The sequence below is a fragment of the Acanthisitta chloris genome, unplaced genomic scaffold (assembly GCF_000695815.1).
Source record: "Acanthisitta chloris isolate BGI_N310 unplaced genomic scaffold, ASM69581v1 scaffold1055, whole genome shotgun sequence".
Taxonomy (NCBI): domain Eukaryota; kingdom Metazoa; phylum Chordata; class Aves; order Passeriformes; family Acanthisittidae; genus Acanthisitta; species Acanthisitta chloris.
Genome location: NW_008672958.1, coordinates 21334 through 39217, shown reverse-complemented (window position 1 = coordinate 39217; position 17884 = coordinate 21334). Strand labels below are relative to the sequence as shown.

Here is a 17884-nt window from a genome sequence, read left to right as displayed (position 1 = left end):
CAGGAATGCTCTGAAAAGACTTGTAGTGACAGGACATGGGGGAATGGTTTCCCACTGCCAGAGCGCAGGGTTAGATTGGATACTGGGAAGAAATTCATCCCTGTGAGGGTGGTGAGGCACTGACACAGGTTGCCCAGAGAAGCTGTGGCTGCCTCATCCCTTGAAGTGTTTCAGGAAGTGTTGGATGGGGCTTGGAGCCACTTGGGCTAGTGAAAGGTGTCCCTGTCCATGGTAGGGGGTTGGAACTAGATGATCTTTACAGTTCCTTCCAACTCAAAGCATTCTAGGATTCTGTGACTTGATGTCTCCCTACAAATGGAGCTGGGAATGAAGTGGAATGGGCTGGGTGACAAGTTACTTTTGCAAATAACTACTGCAAATCTGTCTCTATGAGATCCCTCTTTTCCCTCTGGCCATTAATTATAGCATAATTCAAACATCCAATGTTCATCCATCAATTGACTCAGAGCTCAGGCTGAAACCTCAACCTAAGGAGCCTAAAATGCCCTGAGCACTCCTCAAGCTGCAGTGTGGGTACAGCAGCTATTGTGGCATCAGGAAAGCTGAATCTGTAAGGCTGGGGAAGGAGTATGGTGTTAATACCAAGCCATGAGAGACAACAATAATCCTCACCTGACTGTCCTGGTGGTGGAATACCCCCAAGTCCTCGAGGCAACCTCACGAACACGGAGAGAACGGCTGCTTTGTTCCCAAAGCAGGGCTCCAGTGCAATGGGCTTTGGTACAGTCTGCAGCGAGGCAAGCAAGAGGAGAAAACAAATGTTAGACAGTGTGTTCCGCCCTCCCTCTTCCTCCAGCATCAGCTTTTTCAGCTCGTACAAGCTTCAGGGCATGAACCATGTTGCTGCGCTTGGCGGATTTCCAGCACGCAGCCAGGAAAGCTAAAACCAATGTCAGCAACAATCAAACCCAGAGTCATCATGAAAAAACACATTCACTTCATAAAAATCAGCCTGTTAAAAAGCCAAGCACTGCACAAGGCTTGTATTTCTCCCTAAATTCAATAACAAAGGATCAGCTTATGCTAAACAACAGGATGGAGGTTGTTTTCCCGTTGAATCCATCAGCAGCGGATCACCGGTATCAGCAGCATGTCTGACCACAGCAATTTGGTGCTTTGACTTCTATTTCCAGACTTTAACTCCATGGAGCACCTCCACAGCACTCTGTGCACTAACACCACAAAGAACATTTTCCCAAGAATAAAGATAAGTGTTCAAGGCCAGGTTGGATAAGGCCCTGAGCAACCTGATCTCATGGAACGTGTCCATGCTCATGGCAGGAGGTAGAATGAGATGATCTTTCCAACCCACACCATTCGGAAATTTTAAGATATGATTCCCCCAAATCATTCTCTATTTTCTGGTTGTTTGCTTTAAGCTGTATTCCCTCAATTTTGTATTGCGTTTCTGTCATATCCATTCTCCATTGTCTTCCAGGCCATGCTGGACTATGTTCTTAGGTACCTGGTTGGACTGGGAGTTGAAAATGCCTTAAAAAGTCTATTGCATCACACTGTCCTTTTCAAAATTGAAAGACAGAGGATTCAGTAGGTCAGAGGACACTGGATCCTGGCTCTGGATTCAGTGGTCTGCTGTATCCTAAGGTGGAGAACGCTTAACATGCTTTATTGAAACCTCTTTATGAGTAGTTCACATTCACGTTGCAAATACAGACATGAAATAAAGTTTTCAGATAAAGTGTGAACTGATAACCACAAGAGACCTGCAGAGGGTCCCTGAATAAAGACACAGAGTGACAGGACAAGGGGGAATGGCTTCCCCCTGAGAGAGGGCAGGGTAAGATTGGATATTAGGAAGAAATTACTCCCTGTGAGGCTGGTGAGGCACTGGCACAGGTCATCCAGAGCAGCTATGTCTGCCCCATCCCTGGAAGGTTCCAGGCCAGGTTGAATGGGGGTTGGAGCAGCCTGGTCTAGTGGAAAGTGTCCCTGCCCATGGCAGGGGGTGGAATGAGATGGTCTGTAAGGTCCCTCCCAACCCAAACCCTTCCAGGATTCTATGATGATATGGTACACTGGACAGTCAGCTTTCTCCCACCCTAGAGGAGCAGGGGACCGGGTCCCTTGCTGACCCGCAGTGACTCTGAACATCTCCCTCCCACTTTCATGAAGATTTTATTTGAATGATCAACACCTCATTTCAATATGTCATTAGAAAGCCAAATGCAACAGCCTAGCCCAGAAACTAAAGTATATTGTCATCTGAGCCAGGCCTGATCCCACACACAATTCCATAGCATCAGCACTATTGTGGGATGCAGCAACAGTAGAATGAGGATGCAGGTCTATAGGTACAGGAGAGTGTCTGCTTTTGTTCCACAGCAGCAAAAAGAGCTGAGAAACACTCTTTACATGATATACTCACTGCTTTGTGCTTCCCCGTTCAGTATGGAATGGTTCCACTCTTGTATTACTGAAATAATTATTGCTTTTTCCATCAGGCATCAAACTGCACCACTGTACTTAAATGTTCAACAGAAACTCAATACAAGGCAATTCCCTGGAAAAGCCTGAGCAGGAGTCAAACAATGCTGTGAAATTACTGCTGCTCAATAAAAAAGACAAAAGGAGATGACAGAAAGCAAAATGAAACTTAAAACTGTTTCCATATCTCACATTTACTGCAATGATTGCAGCAGGATTTGTTAGTCTGGGCAAGGTAGATAAATATGTATTCCATGGGCTGGGATGATGGAAGCTGCAGTCTGCCTGGTTTGTGACAGCAGATTTCTTCACCTCCCTGCCCCCAACAAACGGATCAAACTTGTAAGAATGCTTTTCCCACCAAGCAACCAAGCACACCCTGGTGCTGGATCCCACAGGCAACTCAATTACCACAGGTAATGGAGAGAGCACAGAGAAGGCAACTGCAGAAAGAGCCCATGGATTCGTGCAAGCAAGAATCAAGCACAGAGTTGATTTTCTTTTGGAGAGAGTCAAGAACCTTATTTATTCTACTGCTAATAAAACAGTTCTGCTGAATCCCAGAGGCTGGAGGACAGTTGCATAGAGCTTTCATACTCATCCTCAGTGCTGGGTGGAGTGAGCAGCAAAGACCATGCAGAGAAGTGATGGGGGAAGAGAAGGATGAAAGAGCAACTGAACAAAAAGAGATTCTATTTTCTAATACTCTTAATATATTTGCTTTTAACTCCCACTGGATTAATGGCCACAAAGATGCTCAACGGACTGGAGAACCTCTGCTCTGTAGACAGGCTGGGAGAGCCAGCAGTGTCCTGCCTGGAGAAGAGAAGGCTCCAAGGAGACCTTCCAGCACCTTCCAGTGCCTAAAGGGGCTGCAACAGAGCTGCAGAGGGACTTGAGACAAGTGCCTGGAGTGACAGGACAAGGGGAATGGCCTCCCACTGCCAGAGGGCAAGGATAGGTGGGATATTGGGAAGAAATTGTTCCCTGTGAGGGTGGTGAGGCACTGGCACAGGTTGCCCAGAGAAGCTGTGGCTGCTCCATCCCTGCAAGTGTTCCAGGCCAGGTTGCATGGGACTTGGAGCAATCTGGTCTAGCAGAAGGTGTCCCTGCCCATGGCAGTGGGGTTGGACTAGATGGTCTTTAACGTCCCTTCCAACCCATGAGGATGCTCAGCAGCACATTCACCACCCTCCAGCCAACTCACAGAAACGGGAGACTGGAAAATCCATATCATAGTATCGAATCTGCCCCTTCACTAATGCAGTGACTGCGTGTAGCAGTACAGTGCTCTGCTTTAAACACGGTTACACTTTCATCCTGTGCCATCACCTCTGTGAGACCTTTCCAGAGGCTCCCTTCTCCTGGATCTCCCTGCTGTGCCACCAGAAACTTTCTTTTAACCTCAAATCTTTCACACCTCAATTTATTCATCCATCTGATGCCCTTGTGTGCCTTAACTCTCTCCCTGGGCTTTCCCCTACTGTACATCTTGGCCTCATTTTGGCTCATCTGAATCCGTTCTCTGAACACAAGTGCTACCTCCTCCTGTTCTCCAACAGTCTCTTTCTGCACCTCATCTGCTGCTCTGAACCACAGGTGACCCGAGAGGCATTTCAGGCTCTGTCAGTGCATCTGTAATGGTATCAAACTCACTCTGAGACTCCTGCACATCATAAAATAGAAAAAAAATCGACGTTGTTCATTATACATCTCTCAGCCACAGAGCTGAAGGGACTCTGAAGGTAATTTAGCTCATGTCCAGCCCCAAGCAGGACCCTTTCTCCTCTCTGCCCTTTCCAACTAATGAACCCATAGCATGCAGCAGAAAACCTCATTGTGAGTCCCTGTGGGCGCAATCTTTCCCTTTCCATGGGATTTTTATTTCATTCCTCAAGGTCACACATCCTCCTCTTCTCTGCTCTCCTGGTTCTATTCAGAACCACGAGGAGCTGCTATGCAGGTGTCACTGGTGCTGAAGGAGCCCCAGACAGGCAGCCAACGCTGTCCCCCAGCGAGTGACAGCAGACCTCAGCCACACCCACACCTAAAATTCCACTTATAACATGGGGATGAGCTTGATCCTCATGCTGCAGTAATTTTTTAATCTCTCTGATACACCACAGACAGTCGGGAGCAGGACATACTTCCAAGTCTCCTTCCTTGCCCAGTCAGTCTGCTCAGAAAAGAAGCACAGAATGGTTTGGGCTGGAAGGGACCTTAAAGACCATCTAGTTCCACCCTCATGCCATGGGCAGGGACACCTTCCACTAGCTCAGGTTGCTCCAAGCCCCATCCAACCTGGCCTGGAACACTTGCAGGGATGGGGCAGCCACAGCTGCTCTGGGCAACCTGTGCCAGTGCCTGATGACCCACCCTCACAACCATGAATTCCTTCCTATTATCCAATCTAAACCTACTTTCGCTCAGTTTGAAGCCATTCCCCCTTGCCCTGTCTCTCCAGGTCCTTGTAAATAGTCTCTCTCCATCTTTGTTGTAGGCTCCCCTCGGATACTGGAAGGCTGCAATTAGGCCACCTCAAAGCCCCCTTCTAGGCTGAACAATCCCAAAAAAGCTGAGGGTTAGTAAAAAACTGTTAATATTTCCCTGCATGGGGAACTTTATTTCTCTCACCCATGCACAGCAAGGATAATGATGCACCCAAAATCTGTCAGGCAGTTGCAAGCTAATTTGGAAGGATTTAAGCACAACATCATTTTGCTGCAGATAATCTCCATCTTAAATCTAAACGGAGGGTGGAAAAAGGCCTATTGTCCATCAAATCCAGCTTTGCCCATGACAAGCTGCAGTTAATAACAGCAAAAAGCAGTCTGAAGACTCAAGTCCTGCACATTTATTTGTGACAGCCCCAGCTCAGGCACCTGCTTTTTGAACTGTGACTCATTCCGCATCGCATCTCCAAGCGTGTGCTTGCCTGGCCAAGAGACAAAGCGCAGCCGCTGGAATGACTCACAGCCCAGTGACGGGAATGAGGAATTGGATGTGAGATCAGCCGGGAGTGAAGGGCAAGCTATGCCCTCTGCGAGACACAGAGAACCCGCTGGAGGAGCCTGGGGACTGGATTCTGCAGGCAGGGAGGAAAACACACGGGATTCCAACCAGCAGCTTCACGGCTATCTGTATTCAGGATCTCACCCACCGCTGGCCTTGCCCTGAGCTTTCTCGTGGCTTGATGTGACCTAGGTAGGTGCCACCATGGCACAAAGGGGCTAAGGAAGAGCTGGCTGGCTTCAGCAAGTGGAGTTTTGGTGGGTAGACCTCAGAAGAACTCAGGACTCCTTTCATTCCCCACCTCTGAGTTGTTTCTGAGTGTTCTTATAGAATCATAGAATGTCCTGAGCTGAAAGGGACTCACAAGGAACATCAAAGTCCAACTCCAGGCCCTGCACAGGACACCTCAACAATCCCACCATGTGCCTGAGAGCACTGCCTGAACTCATTGAGCTCTGTCAGGCTTGGAGCCATGACCACTGCCCTGGGGAGCTGTTTCAGTGCCCAATCACCCTCTGGGGGAAGAACCTTTCTCTGACATCCAACCTAAACCTCCCCTGACACAACTTTGTGATGTTCCCTCTTGCTGCAGATCCAAGCTGCTCTTCTGCAAGTAGGTTTGGAGTGGACTTGGAAAGCAGAGATCAGGTCATGATAAAAGCTTGGGATTCAGTCTGACAGGTGCCTTTTAATGGCCATTTATTGGCCCACTTAAAAAAATAATAAAATACTTGGAACTCCAAACTTTCTAAAACCTTTTATTAGATGCTTCAAACCTGTCCTCGCCTGTGACTTCCATTTTGAGTGTTTTGATAAGTCCATTGTTGAATTCTGTAAGTGATTTTTTTTCATTGAAAGCTTAATGGCACAATAAAGTAGCCATTATTCAAATCTATGCAGATAAAGTGCATCCCTCAGACACTCAGCACAGGAGAACTGCTTCGAGAGGTGCCTGAACAGCAGAGTCCCACCTCAGGAGGGGACACAGAGGGGAGAGTGGAGTACAGGTGCAGGAGCAGGTGGACAAAGACCACAGTCAATTGCTGTGGAGAGACAACTGCAGCTGGTTGAGCTGGCCTCAGGCCCTTGCCCTGAGGTACTTCTTGTGTTCAAGGAAATATTGAGTGCTCTGGAGTGACATTTCACTCAGCTGATCACAGAATCAGAATGGTTTGGGTTGGAAGGGACCTTCAAGGCACCTAGTCCAACCCCTGCCATGGGCAGGGACATCTTCCACCAGACCAGGTTATTCCAAGTCCCATCCAACCTGGCCTGGAACATTTCCAGGGATGGGGCAGACACAGATTCCCTGGACAACCTGTGCCAGTGTCTCACCACCCTCACAGCCAAGAATTTCTTCCCATATCCCATCTAACCCTGCTCTCTGGCAGTGAGAAGCCATTCCCCCTTGTCCTGGTACTCCAGGTTGTTGTCCAAAGTCCCTCTCCAGCTCTCAGAGCTCCTTTAGGCACTGGAAGGGGCTCTAAGGTCTCTCTGGAGCCTTCTTCAGGTTGAACACTCCCAGCTCTCCCAGCCCAGCTCCAGAGAAGAGCGACTCCAGCCCTTTGAACATTTCCTCTGGACTCTCTGCAGTAGCTCCACATCCTGTTGCTGTTGGTGCCCCAGAGCTGGAGGCAGCACTGCAGGTGAGCTCTCACCTGAGCAGGGCAGAGGGGCAGAATCCTCCCATCACCTGCTGCCCACAAACAGCCTGAACCTTTTCTCTGCAATTCCCCTTTGACTGCTCCTGCACACCAGCCAAGCTATGATCAATGGAAACAATGGGAATAAACCCCAAGAACAGTGCAAATGTCAAATAAATAGGAAAAAGCCCAGCCAAGCCCTCTCGGCCTGGGCACAGAACTCCCCACACTGTGCTGGGGAATGGGCACCCTCAGGAAGGTGCACCGCAGCAGCTGGATTTGAACTGGGAAGCAGTGTCACACATTTGGGAACAGTGACAACCCTTTCCTGGGTGAAAAAAGGAAGTTAATGGTATTCTACTAAGAGGTGACACAACTCTGTTGTTCCCAGAAGCATCATAATCTGTTCTCAGCTGTTTCCACAGAGGACTTTACTGGCCCAAACCAGCCAGGTAATTCCAGTTGTTCCTGAGTTTTGATATGTTTTTACCATGCATAAAGCTTAAACAATTACAGACATCAGAAGCATTAAGAGACAATAAGTGATTTATTAGTCCAGCTTCTCCAACAGGATTTTCTACACAAACAGGGCATTTTCCAGGAATCTGGGCTATTTCTAGGTGACCCAGGTGTGGAATCCACCAGCAATTCCCTTGGGAGACAATTTCACAGGCAAATGCTTTCCCCAGGCAGGTTGAATTGTGTGATGCTCAACCTAAACATTTTTATTTCACCTCATTCTTTCTCTTTCCGCTGCTTTCATTTGACAAATTGGAAAGGTTAATAATGTGTCACATCAAGCTAATGGCTAGAACAATAAATATGCTGTGTAATTTGAAAAACACAGCAGCAGTTTTGTTTAGGATCTGTGATACACTGCCAGCACATTGCTTTGCAAAATGTATTAAAAAAACCCCAAAACATCATAGAGCATTATTTCTTTCCTTACCAGGAAAATATATTTCTGTGGTTTGACCAAATAACTCTTCCATGGTTTTCAATTTCCAGTAAGGAAATTAAAATAAAAGAAAGATCTTATGGTGGGGAAGGATGAGAATAGGAACATTACCCAAACAGTTCAACTTTCTTATTTGATTCCACTTGTTCAGGTGATTTCATTTGGTAGAAAAAGGGACAAATTCCATTTGCAAGTTTTTAAATTGTGCCATTAAAAGCTGAGTGAACATTTGTAAAACAAGTTACAAGCAATTTTGTCTAAAAAATAAGAGTATTAAGCTTTAAAAATCATATTCTCAGAGTAATACGTGTGTCCTGCAAGATAGAGATGAATGAACTTCCTGCAATAATTCGCAGTAAATGAGTTCAGATTAAAAATTCACATTTACCTTGTCCCTCATATCTACCTTGGAAGTGACACAGGGGCTGAGGAATGAGCATTTGCTCATGATGTGGCCCCAAAACTGGGTTGCTGCATGTGAGGAACTAAATACAAATCATATTCAAATCTTCAGATGGATATTAATGGTCTGGAGAAGAGAAGGTTGTGTGGAGACCTCAGAGCAACCTGCCAGGATCTAAAGAGGCTCCAGGGAAGCTGGAAAGGGACTCTTGGTTAGGAACTGCAGTGACAGGACAAGAAGTAATGGGGAGAAATTGAAAGAGGGAAATAGAAGAGATATGAGGAGGAAGTTTTTCCCTGTGAGGGTGATGAGAAACTGACACAGGTTGCCCAGAGAAGCTGTGGCTGCCCCAGCCCTAGCAGTGTTCAAAGCCAGGTTGGATAAAGCCTTGAGTAACCTGGTGTGGTGGGAGGTGTCCCTGCCCAGGGCAGGGGATTGGGACTAGATCTGTAAGGTCTATTCCAAGCCCCGAACACACTACAATGCTATGAAACCCAACACATCTGCATGTGGTTGCTCAGTCTTTATTTCTCAGTCAGCATGGATGGAACCCACAGAGGGTGGATAAATGAGTGATGAGGACTTGAGAGTGACCTCTTAGAAGTGGAATTGTGTGGGAGCCAAAGTGGGTACAGACACTACTACGGTTCCCTGAGGAGTTGAGATATGGTCTGGTGGGAGGTGTCCCCACCCAGGGCAAGGGGTTGGGATTAGATGGTCTATTCCAACCCTTTAATAATCTGTGAACCTATAAATTAAAAATACAAATCCGAACACCCTGAGTTCCCAATAAGTGGGAGCCCACACTCAGCCTCCACAGGGCACTGAGTTTGCTCCTGCTGCCTTCAATGACTGCTTTGTATTTTCAACTGTACATGTCAATCCAGCAGTGCTCAGCCACCAGCTCTGGGTAAAGGAAAGGATTTTGTGAGGCAAGTTTGCATTTCCAAAGCAGTCACCCTGAAATGACCAAATCTCATGTCACAGCTTTGAGCTTTGCCACTTACTCGTCCTTCTTTTGCAATTCCTCAGGGAGGGGATGGGATGGATGAGACCATGGGGAGCAAATCTGGACAAAATATATACATATGGCCAACAGTGGGTATTCATTTTGATTTTGTAAGGGTGAAGAGACAGGATTTTTGTGGTTCTTTTACACCACTTGGCTGCTTTTTGCACAAGGAAAAGCAGAAGTAAAAAAATCCAGTGAAATAGGACAATAGGACGAAGACTACAAACACAACACACACAAAACAACTACTTGGCATAAAGGAATGCAAATAGGGCCCTGATAATGTTGTTGAGAAGCTCCTGATGTTATTAGTACTTCAATCAGAGAGATGCTCGTTAGAGGGGAAAAATGAGCTTAAAAATGCCTCTCCTGTGGGAAGCTTCATGCTCCTTCCTCTCCCTGTAGCAAATTCCTCCTTATCAGCTAAAATCAGGGCCCATCCTGCAGAAATATTTACAGCCTTCAAATCTAGAACTAGTTAAAACACTTATCAGCCAAATATTCCATAAATAGAAGACAGGCTTAACAGATAACTTTGTTGCTCTCATGCCAGCTCCCTTCCAAATGTTTATATCCCATATTATATTATGGCAGTAGCAAATGTTTCCTTTAATTTTTTGCAATAGAAATCAAAAGATACTGGGTACTGGTTAGCTGGAAATAATTCCTTAGGTGAAGGTTTAACAGGAATTTTTGGTATGGCTTTGGCAGAAGGGATCACAGCCAACCTAGATGGAATTCTACTGTGGCTAATCTGCTTTACATACCTCAGCTCCCTTTCTGATACTGGTGTTCCTTCTGAGGGGATCACACACTTTTCCATACCCTAAAACACGGGCCAGCATAAGGAGAATTAACACCAAACAGAAAGTACAAGCTGCAATGTCAATGCTCATTGTGTGACCCATGTCACCCTTGTTGGGAGGGCTCTTGCCACCTGCTCGTGCACATGGACAGAGCCTAATGGGTGGAAGTGGTTTTGCTAAAGCCAAGGAGACAGCTACACCCTGACAGGCTTGGAATTCCTCAGGGTACACAGAATCACAAAATCAATCAGTTTGGAAAAGACCTCTGAGATCATCGAGTCCAACTTGTGACCTAACACCACCACGGCAACTAGACCATGGCACCAAGTGCCATGTCCAGTCTCTCCTTGAACACCTCCAGGGATGGTGACTCCATCACCTCCTTGCACAGCACATTCCGGTGTCTAACCACCCCTTCTGGGAAGAAATTCTTCCTAATTATTCCTGTCAATGCACAGAAAAGATCCTAGAACCAGAAGATGCCAGAAAGCCCAGAAGTAAGACTTCAGAAGTTAAACTGCATTTCCAAAGGGAAGTTGAGGAGCCCAGTGGTCTTCATCAGCCACGTCAGGTGGAACCACACCAGCCTTTCCAGCCTCAATGGCTGCATGGGAACCATCTCCAGCAACTGCCATCTCAGATCAAGATTATTCAGTTTATTTCCTCCCTCAATTTCATTCCCTTTCTCCAACTATTATCCTTTGGAGGCTATGAATGACATTCAGCTTATTTGTATTGTCCTTGAAAAACCCTAAGCTTCTCTGTGCCCCTCCAGCACGTCTTGATAGGACACAAAGAAACAGGCTCAAGTTGCTCCAGGGCAGGGTTAGATTGGATATCAGGGAAAGGGTTGTAAAGCATTTGAACAGAGGAGTGGTGGAGTCACCATCCACCACTTGGAAGTGTCCAAAAATGTGTGGATCTGGCACTGAGGACATGGTTTCGTGGTGAGCATGGTGGTGGTGTTGGGTTGATGTTTGGACTTGATGGTCTTGAAGGTCTTTTCCAACCTTAAAGATTCAATAATTTGATAGTCTGATAACTTCTGCTTATGATGACATCAATATATCACATGTCAAGCCTGCTCTCCTTCCAAATGTGCCTGCTGGCACAGGAACTCCAGTGGGGACTTCATACTTGCTGTGTTTACACTAACCCAGACCATTTTAGGTGAGGTGGGCTGGGAGGGGACACAAAATCTGGTCCTTCAGCAAATCTGATGGACTAATAGCAGGTCAGGAACATACAAATTAAGGGTGGAAGTGAGTCACCAAGAGTGATGACCAGAACAGGGTAAAAGCTGTACAAACCAGCAGTTCCTTGGCCCTTAGTTCTTCACTGAACTCTCACTGCATGAAATAGCCTAACAGAGAGCTACATGTGAAAATTAAGATGAAGCTGCCCTGTAAAAGTGCTGGAGCTGGAAGATCACAGAATCACAGAATCGATCAGGTTGGAAAAGACCTCTGAGATCATCAAGTCTAACCTATGACCTAACACTATCATGGCAACTAGGCCATGGCAGTTAGTGCCACATCCAGTATTAAACACCTCCAGGGATGGTGATTCCATCATCACCCTGGGCAGCACATTCCAGTGTCTAATCATCCTTCCTGGGAAGAAATTATTCCTGATGTCCAGACTGAACCACCCTTGGCACAGCTTAAGGCTATGGCCTCCTGTCCGGTCACTTGTTCCCTGGGAGCAGAGCCTGATCCCCATCTGGCTACAATCTCCTTTGAGGTAGCTGCAAAGAGTGAGAAGGTCCCCCCTGCATCTCCTGTTTTCCAGGCTGGGCTCCCTCTACCCTCAGCCACTCCTCACAGGACTCATGCCCCACAAAGACCCTTCATTTCAAATCACACCTCACCGCAGTCCTACCCCTGCACCTTCCCCAAACCCATCACCCTGTGTCACAGGACTTACTACTGATCTCTCTGCTTCTTTCTGCTGGTTGCAACTCCACTGCACTGTAAAAGGAGTCCAACAAGGGCAACACTTGGATGTGAAATACAATTAGACTGAAAATACATTAATGAATCTGTCCCAGATCCACCACCGCATCATCTCTGCACTTCTTGAACAGATGGGATCTTCTGGCAGCCTTTAAACCACTCAACAGCACTTTCTCCCATAACAAAGCAAACTAATTACTAGAGTAAGATGCTATTTTCCATCAATTTCCCTGCTATTTTTAAGGAATCAGCCAGCTTGCTGTCTGATTAAGGATTTGCAGTGAAGCTGTTCAGTCCTTGCACAGCAGAATTAAGTGCACGTTGGCATGAAGGTACAGAACATGCTAAATGAACTTCACAAGGATTTTGCTCAGCAAATGCTTCTCTCTTTCCATTTAGGAAACTAGGGATGTGGCAGCCTGTCAGTCATGGATGCAAAGATAATCACTCCTTAGCACTGGCTTCATGTGTTGGATCCCTAAACACAGCACAGCACGGGCTGCTCTACAGACCAGCTCTGCTCTACAGACTAGCTCTGCTCTACAAAGCTTCCAAACTAATTTTTTTTCCAACTTAAGGATAATTTTTTCCTAATGCGACAATTTTCTTGTTGATCCTCTAAGTGTTTGCTTGCTATGCTGTGCATGGTTTTTCCCAAGGTAACTTCATGCCTTTAGCAGCTTCAAGATACCTGGAAATCAATGTCAAAATGATAAACTTGCCAGATTCTTCCAGGAAAGCTTCCAAAAATGGCTGCAGAGGATTACAAGGCTTAGATTAATTCCATAACAAGCCCTAAAACAGCCCGAGCTACAGCAATACCAGTTCAGACACTTGGATGAGTCCCAGACACCCAATGAAGTTAAATACTCTTAGAATAAAAATCACAATATTCAGCACCTCTGAACACACAAAGAGCTGCAGAGCAAAGCCAATAGATTTTGTAATAACGAAGCAAATTTAGTGGTAGATTTGCAATCCAGTGGGTATTTGTTGAGTGGGAAATAAACCAAAGCAGCTAGTTATGTGTTGCCTAGCTGCAGACTCTAATATGAATAGTTCCCCTGCAGGTAAATCACCTTCTATTACTTCTAAGTACCCCAGGAAAAATACTAATTGAAAACACAACTCTAACACTGTCCAGCTGGAAAACATTAGCTTAAGATGGAACTAGCTTGACACTGGCTGCCAACTGGCTATGGACAATGGAAAAGGAAATTAATCTCTTGCAGACAAGACATCCCATTTTCCACTTCTCCTTTGTAACCTTCAAATCAAGTCCTTATTAACCAAAGGCTTTCATTCCCATGGGGAAAGAAAACCATCAGAGCATTCATGATAAGGCAAGTCTGGGGTTCTTGCATTAAAATGAAGACTCACATTTTGACACAGTGGATGGCAGGATGGTTCCAGTCCAACGATGCAAACCTTTCACTCTTTTCTTGGCTAAGAGTTAAAGAACTGCCGAAGTACAAAGTAAACACAAAGGAAAACGCAGTTGTCCAATTTTGTATCATCTCAGCCATCTTCCTGCAGCTCCCTCCTTCTAGGAGCTGTTTTCCCATGCAGGTGAAAAGGCAAGAGGAGAAAACTCCAAGTTTCTTGCCAGGGTTAAACCACAACACCCCTAGACATCCAGACTGGGACTTCACTTCTATTTAAGTTCATTTCCATATGGCATCCAACAGGCCAGACTGTATCTGAAGTGACATCCACCAAACCCACGAGCTTCCTGAGCCTCCTCTCCCTTCCTGACACACTCAGGGCCTTTCATGACTACTTTTATCCCCTACCCAACTTCTCCAAGATGATAAAAACTATATAAACCCCATATAATATAGCAATTCTCCCTGTCACAGAAAAGCATTCTTGTTCTGAATTCAGATCTTCCACCAGATAATGGCAGGTGTCCCTACCCATGTCAGGGGCTGGAACTGGATGATCTTTAACGTCCCTTCCAACCCCAACCATTTATTCTATAAAGGTACTTGCTGGCACAACTTTCCATGTTCATGTTCCCTACTTGGCTCCACGTTACTGAACCATATTTGTGCCATTTGCATGAGTCAGCACATCCCATTTATGCTTGAATTTGATTAAAAACATGTGATGAGTTATCAGCACAGAGAGCAATTAGCAGTTGGTAACAATTTCTGGGTCTAAAAAATGCTATTTCTCCACAGTCTTAATTAATATGCTTAAAAGCAGCTTCTCTGTCCGTTTTTGAGTACCCAAGAAGGTTCAAGTGAGATATGGAAGATGATGGCAGATATGGAAAAGCAAGGAAGCTGAGAGAAGAATGAAATCCTGCCTGTGGTGCTGCTTATGGAAGCACTTCAAAAGGGAAGAGTTCAACATTGCTGTAATCAAGGAAGAAACTGAGAAAAGAGAAAGCAAAGAGGTACAGAGAACTCAAACAACAAAGCCCAAATGAAGAGGCAAAAGTGCTGCCAGCTGAACAAGAGGGGAAATAACACACTCCTCAGAACAGAAGAGATCCAAAGTTTATCTTCTTTGTAGTTCGAGTGAGACAATTTGTCAAAGAGATCAAAAAGTTTGGGACAGCTTTGTTCTGGCCTGATCCCACAGGAGAGGTGTTCTAAGCTAGTTTACTTCCAGAAAATGGAAGAAGGGGAAGGGAAATGCCCCCAGACAGACCGACTGCAACCCAAACCCATCAGCACTCAGGCTACAGCCTCCCAGATCCGCCTCCAGCCCGACGGGAACATCTATACACATCCCACAGCTTCTTTGATGAAGCAATGAAAAAGGTTCAGTCTCGTTTGCTGAGTGACAATCCCATTTTACAAGTATGGATTTCCAGGCCTTGGTGAGCTATTAGAGCTAATGACTTCCAGTGCCTACCAGCCTCGTGACAGAGGCAGAGAAATTATACAAACTCAGAAAAACTGAAGGATCTGAAGTCAAAGAGAGGAGAACGACTCAGAGGCTCCAAGGAGAAGTCGCAGAGACTCAAGTGCCCCAAATTACTGAGGACCCTCCAAACCAGGGATGAGACAGAGGAAACAGCCTCAAGTTGTACCAAGGGATATTTAGATTGGATATTAGGGAAAATTCCTTCATGAAATGACTGTCGAGCCCTGGCACAGGCTGCCCAACACAGTGGTGGAGTCACCATCCCTGGAGAACCTTAAAAGCTGTGTGTAAGTGGCACCTGGGGACACGGTACAGTGGTGGCCTTGGCAGTGCTGGAGGAAAGGTTGGACTTGATGACCTTAGAGGCTTTTTCCAACCTAAACAATTCTATGATTCTATATAGTGAAAAGCTGTTTCTACACAATGTGCACCCAGAACATGGTGCAGTACACCAATCAGGTGGAAAAAGAATTACAATTTGCCAGGAAACACAATATTCACACCAAAATAAGGAAGAGCTAAAGCTATACAGGAAACCTTAATTGAGGTTCTTCCTTATACTAAGGCCAAGACTTCAACAGTATTACTCACCAAACAGAAGTTTTGGGGTCAGACTGTTTTCATGTGCTCTGCAATAATTAAAATTCAATTTTTTTTAAATAGAAAAGCAGAACTTGCTCTCTTGTCACAGTAAGAGAAGGGAAGAAAATTAGTGCTTGGAGTAATCGCAGAATCATAGAATGATCTGGATTGGAAGGACCTTACAGACCATTGAGTTCCACCTCCTGCCATGGGCAGGGACACCTTCCACTAGACCAGCTTGCACCAAGCCCCATCCAACCTTGCCTGGGACACTTCCAGGGATGAGCCAGCCACAGCTTCTCTGGGCAACCTGTGCCAGTGCCTCACCACCCTCACAGAGGAAAATTCCTTCCTACATCTAATCTAAATGTCCCCTCCTTCAGCTTAAACCCTAATGAGGAAGACTTCCAAAAAACTTGAGCCTAAATAAAACAAACTAATCCATCTGTCTTAGGGAAGAAAAATAATCAGTGTTCTCAGGTTGTTAATTTTTTCTTTTTGTATTCAAGCGTGTGCTAGCCAAAGCATCACAACAAAAACACCTTTTATTTCATTTGTTGACTTTTAAATACGTTTTTCCTAAAAATATAATGTGTCAAAGAACATGCCAGCCTAGTGTAAGACAATGATTTCCCCATGCTCCTATTTGCTCATCACAAGATATGCTGGAATATATATATATTTAATCAGAAACACATGATGATTATATTCCTGTTTGCTTTGAGATATCACAGACAAAGGGTTTCTATTTGCAGCACCTACAGCTATTTGCAGCTATATGTTCTCTGGTGTAAAGCTGAATTCTTCTCTATTACAAGGCATAAAAACTAACAAGGCAAAACCAACATCTCATACCCTACATCAGTATCACATTTATCTCAACAAGCCTAAAAACTGTAAGTGAATATCTGAAGGGATAAAACCAAATTCAACTGGTACCTGTTGGCCCTCCTAGACTTATAGTTTCTTGCGGGTATATAAAAAAAAGAGAGGATTTGGGATTACAGTGTTAAGCATCCATGATGAATTTTGAGGACCATCCTAAAGCCTCAGCTCTCACCTTTATGCTTCCCCCGATGAGATCTGGTGGTTCTTCATCTGTTTCTAAGGCAACGTTGATGGAGGCGAAGGGGCGACTTGCCATCTGTTGCATCTCACGCAGTAGTTGCTAATTTAATAAACAGAAAAATATTATCATCAGATTGTTCCAACACAGAGATGAAAAAACCCCAACTTATCTAAAAAGCTTTACCCAATACAAAAGGATATAAATGAATAGTTTTAAGAGTGCAGATAAAATGGTAAATATTCATGTTACTACAACTTATTGCAATTGAAGCTTCATGTACAGGCCTGAGCTTGACTCGTTTGCGAGGGGAAAAGTTCTGCCTGAGTCTCCATAAAGCAGTTATTTCCTTCTGAAGCTGTTGTTTGTCATCACCTGTCTGATTCCCACTCCATAGGATTTGTGGAAATCATTTCAAAATTAAACTACCAGCAGCATGTAACTCCTACAAGAATGAATTTGGTATTTCATATAAGAGCACCTGCAAAATGCTGTCAGGCTGCTATTGAATAATCTTCCTCTTTTTTTTATTGTTTCCCTGCTGAATGCAGCAAATGTATCATATGGCAAACATGGCCTTGTTGCAAAATGTTTTATTTTAATCAAAACCCTCTTCCTGGGTAAATCCCTGCAAGCCTTCATGAGACAAGACATCTTATTGTGCTCTTAAGCACTTTGAAGCATTACAAGGCAGCTCCCCCTTTTTTTAACATACAGAAAAAGACACATTCTACACAGCTGGGCTGGAAAGAGCATTTCAATTTGAGCTGAACTATGGACACACTTCTTTTTGGCTTCAGTGACTAATCTGTAATGGAACAGCACAGCCTGTAAGGGGATGCAGGACCAGAATTCCCTGAAGCAAGGGGTCTGATGTGACTCAATGCCTCTGTTTAATAAGGGAAGAGGCAAACACTTTATACAGCATGTGAAAAATCACTGGTCTTACCCTTAAGTGCAAAACCTGCCCAAGCCACTTGTACACAGCTTTGCACATTTACCAGCACTACTTATCTACCGCAATACCAGTTATCCTCTATTTTCAAGGTGGATTGAGGCACTGCCAACCTCTTTCTGTACTTCCCAACATCACTGCAGCATTTT

General features: G+C 45.2%; 1 protein-coding gene across 1 annotated transcript in view; it reads right to left on the bottom strand.

Annotated features, from left to right (window-relative positions):
* Positions 1-17884, bottom strand: part of LOC103802248 (attractin-like) — a gene marked incomplete at its 5' end in the record, with an annotated part of 34458 nt that overhangs the window by 1347 nt on the left and 15227 nt on the right. Inside the window, 2 exons of the mRNA XM_009074702.1 lie at positions 634-748; positions 16775-16882. Coding sequence (XP_009072950.1) covers positions 634-748; positions 16775-16882 — 223 coding nt within the window. The remainder of the gene's footprint in view (positions 1-633; positions 749-16774; positions 16883-17884) is intronic.